General features: G+C 35.6%; 1 protein-coding gene across 1 annotated transcript; it reads left to right on the forward strand.

The window, feature by feature from the left end:
• The first annotated feature begins 1,555 nt into the window (after positions 1-1,555).
• On the forward strand, positions 1,556-5,779 carry LOC112501243 (protein SMAX1-LIKE 4-like). Its single transcript, XM_025104951.1, has 3 exons — positions 1,556-2,919; positions 3,524-3,779; positions 4,227-5,779. The coding sequence occupies exons 1-3, from the start codon at positions 1,556-1,558 to the stop codon at positions 5,766-5,768; spliced, it is 3,162 nt and encodes a 1,053-aa protein (XP_024960719.1). The 3' UTR covers positions 5,769-5,779.
• The last annotated feature ends 2,946 nt before the right edge of the window (positions 5,780-8,725 follow it).

Genomic DNA, 8,725 nt, shown 5'->3' on the forward strand with positions numbered 1-8,725 from the left:
TATTTTGAAACCAAAAGAGTAAGAAATGATAAACACGAAAAAGGTTGGAAGCACTTTGCTTTTAAAATGTATGATCAGTGGGGGCAACTTTCCCTTTATTCACTTTATTTGAATTTCTGCTGGGGCTGTCTGTCCATTCAAAGCAGTAGTAAAGAAAAGCCAGCCACTGCCCCATTTTTTTATATTTTTTTTGAATTTTAATAATTACAATTCATGTGGGTCCACTTTCTCAACAATCTATTTTCATCACAATACTCACCCACCAATCACACAAACATTTCTAATCCTAGTATCAATTATCGAATCAATTATTTTATATATCGGTTATTTTAATTACTTGATAGTTGGATTGATAACTTGTTAATAGTTAACTAATAAAATAATGGTAAAACAGTTATATTTTATAAAAACTAGTTTACATGTTAATTAATAATATTAAATGAATTAAAATGAAAATATAAATATAAGATATATATAGTATATTGTTTTTTTTATTAATTTGGATATTCAACCTGTTATGCGAGCCGACTAATCCCAAAATGACCATTTGTTTTGCAAATAAAACGGAATCATAGCATTTGAATCTCCGTGGCCACACAAGAAGATTTTTATTTTTTTTTGTATTTGAATCTGATACCTCCTGGTACTTTTGACATTTGAAGTCAAACTCAAACCAATTAAACACCACCCTTGTGGTTTAGTATATTATTTATCATACATGTTTATAGATATTAGCTGTTTACTTACTTATGTAATATATAGATTCTTAAATTTATATTTAAATAAAATTGAAATTATAAATAGTTATTCAAGATGGCCTCTTGATAAATAGACTCCATTGTTGTATTAGTAATTTCTTATTTAATATTTAAAAAATTTGAGAGTTGTGTTTTTAAGGAGTGATAACTATAAACTGAAGACAAGGAAAAAAAAGCAATTGAACGGGAATTTAGAAAAGCCAAAAGCAAAAAAAGTGATTGCATGGGAAGTTAAATGACAGCATGACTTTTGCTGATGGCAAAGGAAGTACCACTGCTTTGAAGAATACCATGTGCATCAACAGTTGTACCATAACAACAATTTTGTAAAATCATGACTGTACAAAACTTATCCAACAAAGAAATAAATATAAAAAGTTAATGAAACTGATCATATAAATACAAGTATTTGTAAAGGTGATGTTATATATATATACACACACACATATATGTATATCATACATCCTCCTACTATAGCCTAACCTTCTTCATCACCATCTTCTTCTTCTCTAGCTGAAGAAAACTCTATATTTTGCCATTTGGTGTTTCTTGAAGAACTAACAAGAGGGTGGGCGTTTAGAGAGAGAGAGAGAGAGGGAGAGTAGGGTTCTTCATAGCTTAACCTTCTTGCTGTCTAGCTGAAGAGAACCTTAATTTTGCCAATTGGTGTTTCTTGAAGAACTAACAAGAGGGTGGGGGTTTAGAGAGAGAGAGAGAAGGGTTTCTTTGGTTGAAGAAAGATTGAGCTAGGGTTTCATCTTTAGAGGGGTGTGGGGGGTGGGTGCTGGAGCCAAGTGATGCGCTCAGGAGCTTGTACTGTACAACAGACACTCACAACAGAGGCTGCTTCTGTTTTGAAGCACTCTCTTAGCCTAGCAAGGAGGAGAGGCCATGCTCAGGTCACTCCCCTTCATGTGGCTGCAACTCTTCTTATGAGCTCAAGAGCCAGTATTCTAAGAAGAGCTTGCCTCAAATCACAAAACAATTCTTCATCTTCTTCTCAAAATCCTCTTATAAACCCTACTAACCCACCTCTCCATTGTAGGGCACTTGAGCTTTGTTTCAATGTGGCACTCAACAGGTTGCCCACAACCCCTGGACCACTCCTACATGGCCAACCTTCACTTTCCAATGCTCTCATTGCTGCACTCAAGAGAGCTCAAGCTCATCAGAGAAGGGGGTGTATTGAGAACCAACAGACTCATCAAAGTCAGCAGCAGTGCCACCAACAACAGCAGCCCCCATTGTTGGCTATTAAAGTGGAGCTTGAGCAGCTTATTCTGTCTATTCTTGATGACCCAAGTGTTAGTAGGGTTATGAGAGAAGCTGGTTTCTCAAGCACTGCTGTGAAAAGTAACTTGGAAGATTTTTCTTCAAACTCTTTAACATCTGCACCAAGAGTATTCTTTAGCAGCTCTGGTGGTGGTGTTTACTCATCTCCTTCCTCACCAAACTCTGATCACCAATACCATCATCAGAACCCTACTTTCTGGCAAACCCATTTCTTGAATCACTCTCCTGATCAAAACCCAGTTTTCATTTCTCCTTCCAAGAAAACCCCATCTCCAGATCAATCCGATCATTCTTTGAAGAAAGACGTGAGCTTGGTTGTGGAGGTTTTGCTAGGAAAAAAGAAAAGAAAAAACGCAGTGATCGTTGGAGATTCTTTATCGTTAACAGAAGGCGTAGTCATTGAGCTTATGGGGCAAGTAGAAAGAGGAGATGTCCCAGATGAATTAAGATGTGCTCATTTCATTAAGTTTCAGTTCTCATCAGTGCCATTGAGGTTCATGAAGAGGGAAGAAGTGGAGATGAATTTAGCCGATTTAAGAAGAAAAGTGGAATCTCTTTCGTCAACAGGTGGAGTTATCATATATGCAGGTGACTTGAAATGGACAGTTGATGAGAAAGAAAACATTGGGGGAGTGATTGGCTTATACAGTCCAATTGATCATCTTGTTGTTGAAATTGGGAGGTTGGTTTCACAGTATAATGTCACTAACAAAGTCTGGTTAATTGGGACTGCAAATTATCAGACATTCATGAAGTGCAAGATGAAAAAGCTTTCTCTTGAGCTTCAGTGGAGTCTTCAAGCTGTTTCTGTTCCTTCTGGTGGACTTGGGTTGAGTCTCAATGCTGCTGCTGCTACTACTACCAGCTGGTAAACTAAATCAATACAACTTCTCTTAACTTAATTAATTAAACTACAAACTTATTTGATTACTTAATTGGTTATCATGTGAAAAGCAACATATTTGGGTAGGTATTTTAGTGAATCTTTAGTGACCAAAATGGCTTTTTTGAGTTTGTAGTTAAAAACATTCCTGTGTCTGAACACAGGAGCATGAGAGCATGCTGACTCTGGGAAAAGCAAGGTTGGGAAGGGGAGACAGTCTTGTTGTTTTTTCCTTTTCCTTTTTAATTTTTTTGCCTTTTGATTTTGTCTTTATTTTCATAATTGGGACATATTTTCTGACTCCACAGAAAAGGAAGACAATGACCAATTTTCCCATATTACGAAACAAAAAATAATTTTCCCATTATTTATTTCAGTGAAAGATTACATCTTTAGTCGATAAGATAATTAATTAATTGTCGAATTCTTTCTTTAAATAGAGCAAGTAATTAAGTTTCTTGATAATGTTCATAGGATTATTAGATTTTACAGTGTGGTTGCAGGAAATGTATGAATTAGCTACTATAGAATTAACCATCATATTTTTGTCTTAATTTATATGATGATATGATTGCTAATGGTTTTGTAGTGGCAATGAATCAAGGGTAAATTTGTCAAACAACACAAGAACCGATGAAATGGTGGATAGGAAGCCATTGATAAGCAGCAAAGAAGAAGGTGATGAAGATGATATGGTCGTGATGAATTGTTGTGGAGAATGCAACTTCAATTATGAAAAGGAAGCTGCTGCTGCTGCCGCCACTGCGACCGCCACCGCTAAGCCCTCCACCGTCTTACCCTTTTGGCTGCACCCATCCACACCCATTTCGTCCACCCTTCACAAGGTTTGGCTCCCATCATATAATGTGAGAAAAAGACTATAATACCCTTCACGTACGATGGATACCCAATGGATTATATATATTTCTCACGACTGAAAAGCCGACAGCTTCCTGATGGATGATTCTGTCGGTTTTTTATAATTGATTTCAAGGGAAAATTCTTTTACAACGGAGCACTCCATTGCTAGTTTTCTTTCGAGTTTGCATGGCTAGATTGTATTACAATCGTTTTGCCATTACTCTCGATGGATTAGTTTTTTGGGTTGAATATTCCGTTGCAAATGATGTCTGAGAAGACAATAATACCCTTCACAAGTGATCGTTTGTAGTAGGGCATTTGTACAAGGATACATTGGATACTTGGATAATTCTATCAGTTTAATAATTAGTTTGACGAAATAGTTTTTGTTGCACTGTTATGAGCTTAAAAGTTTTCTTGACGATTTTCAGGAAAACTTAATGGAGCTGAGGAGGAAGTGGAACAAATTATGCCAAAGTTTACACCAAGGAAGGCACAATCTGAACAACAATTACATGAATTCGTCACCATTAATAACCAACGACAATCAAGGATTGACTGGAAAAAGTTACTCCTACAACTCATCGTGCTATCCGTTTTGGCCAAACAACAATAATCATCTAAAACACAACTCATGCATCTCTTTTGGTGAAACTTTGAAGGCTCAAAATGGTGAGGGAGAGAGATCTTATCCCCGATTCAGAAGACAACAATCTTGTCACATTGATCTCAGTTTCAGCAGTGGGAATCATCAGAAAGTCGATCAAGAACCAAACTTGGATTGTCTCAAGAGTAGAGAAGATGATAAAGAAGTGAAAATCACGCTCGGTCTTGGTTATTCAGCCTCAGATTTGTGCAGGAGACAAGATGTTTACAAGTGTTTGCAAGAAAATGTGCCATGGCATTCGGAGAAAATGCATTTGGTTGTTGAGTTTTTGATGAGTTTTTCGTCATCGAAAGCTGTAAAGAGAGATTTTTGGTTTTTGATGGAGGGGAATGACTCCATAGGGAAGAGACGATTGGCAATGGCAATTGCGGAGGCCATATTTGGGTCTAAAGATTCGTTTTTGTGCTTTAACATGAGGGGTTCCCTGAACAAATGCCACAATCTTGAAAGGGCGCTGAAAGATAAAGATGTGGTTGTTTTTGTTGAAGATGCTGATTTTGGAGATGGGAAGTTTTTAAAATCTTTAAGTGATGGATTTGAGAAGGGTAACTTCGGTGAAAACGGTCATGTTATATTTGTTTTGAGCAAGAGTGATCATCTTGAGGATGACAAAAGAAGCCGGATTTCAACAACTCAACTGAAATTGGTTGTGAACCAGATGAATCCAGCCACAGAAATCGATCAAAAGCGAAAGACAAAGTGGGATACGGATGAATTAAGCAAGAGGAAAGTTCCAAGAATAGAAGAGGACGAAATCAAGAAAGACTTGTCTAGGCAATCAAGCTCAAACACTCTTGATCTCAATGTCAAAGCTGAGGCTGATCAACACGACGAAAATGAAGACACACTAGAATTCAGTCCTAATTCAAGCGATTTGACCCGTGAAATGGATGGTAGTCCACGAAATCCACTTGGGTTTCTTGAGACGGTGAAAACCCGGTTCATATTTGACCGATCTCCAGCTCGAGATAGCTTGATGAAAGAGAGCTTGATGTTCAAGATAAAAGGGGCATTTGAGGAAGTGTTTGGCAGCATAGAATTTGAGTTGAATGTGGAAGAAATGGTGTTAGAAGAGGTTTTATTTGGGTTTGGGTTATACTTGAATGGCTTATTTGAGAAATGGCTGAAAGAAGTTTTTCAAACAAGCTTGGAAATGGTGAAAAGTGGGGGGACAGGAGTAAAAAGTTTAAAGGTGCGTTTGGTGATAGATGAAAAAGATGGGGATGGGGTTGGTATACAAGAAAAAGATGAGGGGTTCATGGGTTCGAATCTCCCTAACAAAATCAAAATATGTTTTATTATGTAGGTTTATCTCACTTCTGTAAAAATATGAAATTTTCTATAAATCAAATGCTTCTGGTTTCATAGAGTTGTGATTTTTGTTTAATAATGCAAACTATGATGAAAATAAAATGGAGAAGTCGGATACTGAATTACTTGAATTAGGAAGTAATTGTACAACCTGAATGTATACTACTACACCTACATAAATAACTACCACAAACCTCTAGCTAGCTCATCACCAAACTAATCGTAATAACTGAATAACAATATTAGTTAAATTGATCGAAATGTCCTTCAACACCAATCGATCTATAAGTTGTAATACTCCTTCTCAAGAAAAACAGGGAGAGTATATATATTCTTCAGGGTCATCTTGAAAATCATCATCTACACTGTACCTCTTGGTAAAGCTTTTGCGGAAAATATCTGCAAGTAGAGCATCGATTGTGAGGATATCAATTAAAGGAACTTATCAGCCACATTTTCTCGAACAAAATGATATATAGTTAAGATCGATATTTTTACTAAGTTGTGTTTAAGAAATCGTTAAGCAGATTTGTTGTCATAAAATAACAAAACAAACTTTTTTGTGATGAACATCCAAATAATGTAGTTTGTATTTAATGAAGACAAGTTCAAACGTCTTAGAAGCCATGGCATGATACCTATCTTATGCTGACGATCTTGATGTTGTCGGTTATTTCTTAGACCCCTAATATGATATGAATAATTACCCAAAAGATACACAAAACCTTATAACCAATCTCCACTTGTCTGTATATGACTCAATCAGAGTCAAAATAAGATTGTGATTGGTAATTAGATTTTGCAACTTGGTTATTGGTTTAAATAACAAACAAGATGCAAAGCAGCTCACTAATGGGGTAAACGAGGCTTTGACATGAATAGAGATAACTTCTAAAGTGTAAATGAATTTCTTGTCTATCATGATTATGTGAAATAATCTTTCAACCAATATTTGATGCTTGGAATAATTAATCTTCAAGAATATTACCATCATCATCATTCAAAGTAACTTTAGGATCCATAAGAACAAGGGTTGTTTCATTGACATGAAACCCTGTATCCTCCAGAATTGTCTTTGTGAGACAGATTTTCCACAAACCCTTTGATTTCCATTCCAAGGAAGTATTTCAACTACCAATATCTTTTAACTTGAATTTACGGGTTAAATCAATTCTTAATTGCCAAAATTCTTGATGAAGAAGCTCCTATGATTACAATATCATAAACGTACACCAATAATGTGTTGAAACAAACTAAAGAACACAAAATTGCAGGAGAGATTATGGGAAGAATTCAAGAAAGGAAATAGTTTTGTACACAAATTCACAGATCTTTTTTCATATATGAATATCATTTCACATCAGATACTTACACACACACATATATATATATATACACCATGTGATGGTTATTTTCTTAACCAACACAATGGTTGATAAATAACTTCCTATAACTACCACTTGATAACTTATCTAAATAAACAATACTAATTATATACATATATAAGATACTTAGCTTATATTTCAACACACCCCCTTAAGCTAAGTCACATATACTACTTCCATGACACATTAGACCTCAAGTTTTGTAGCTTCCAATCAATCAATCTTCAACCATTGCTTTGTCAACAGCCACAATTAAGTCATCCTTTTCAGTCAAGTCTTTCCACATATCATTCTTCACAATGTCATCAATCCCAAAAGTCATAAACATTGTTTCACCCTCTTTAGTCTCATTCTCTTTCATAAACTTTGCATCATCACTCTCATCTTTTTGTCTTTTCTTGCAATACTTCAAAGTATGCCCATATTTGTGACAATAGTAGCATTGAATCTTGCATAGAGGCCTTGGTTGGAATCTTCCTTTAGAGAAACTTTCACAATTATCATTAGAATCCCCTTTCAATGGAACTCGTGAGTGAAATGCTTGTTCCATAGGACTATCATCAAGGTTTCTCATTCGAAGTTCATGAGATTGGAGGATCCCTAATAAATTCTCCAAGGAAAGTGATGTCAAATCCTTTGATTCTTCAATGGCCACGACAATATACTCGAATTTTCGAGTTAAACTTCGAAGAATCTTTTCCACCACCTTCTTATCTTCTATTGTCTCACCATTCAATTGCATTTGATTGAGTAATAGTATGACACGATTATAGAAATCTTCCACCGAGTCGGTTTCTTTCATTTTGATGTTATCGAATTCACACTGTAAAGTTTGTAGCCGAACAATCTTAACTCGGTCTTCTCTTTTGTAAGTCTTATATAACATATCCCAAGCATCCTTAGATGTCTTCGACAGGGAAATTCTCTCGAATATGACTTCATCAAAGGCTTGAAAGATAAAAAATAGTGCTCTCTTATCTTTTTGCTTACTTTTCCTAAAATCCGATCTTTGTGTTGGCCGTCAATGCACTTAGATCTGCAGGCTCTTGTATTCCATCATCAATGAATTGCCAAAAATTTTGAGATTAAAAAAAGGTTTACATCTGAATGCACCAATGATAGAAATTTCTTCCATTGAATTTTGGTAACATTGCTTGAAAAACATTGTTGTTTGAAGCCACTAGAGTTTTAATCTTTCCTATGTTTTTGTTCTCGGTTTCCCGTGATCTTGAACACGGGCTCTGATACCACTTTGTTGGAACAAACTAAAGAACACAAAATTGCAGGAGAGATTATGGGAAGAATTCACGAAAGGAAATAGTTTTGTACACAAATTCACAGATCTTTTTTCATATATGAATATCATTTCACATCAGTTATATACCATGTGACGGTTATTTTCTTAACCAACACAATGGTTGATAAATAACTTCCTATAACTACCACTGTGATAACCGGATCCTGGTTATCACCCGAGGTAATTAATATGTGATTACTTGTTAAAATGATTATGTGACAGTATGATAAATTGTTACATTTGATCATGCTAGTATGTGAAATTTTATGC

This window comes from Cynara cardunculus (assembly GCF_001531365.2).
Source record: "Cynara cardunculus var. scolymus isolate 2C chromosome LG 17, CcrdV1, whole genome shotgun sequence".
Classification (NCBI taxonomy): Eukaryota; Viridiplantae; Streptophyta; class Magnoliopsida; order Asterales; family Asteraceae; genus Cynara; species Cynara cardunculus.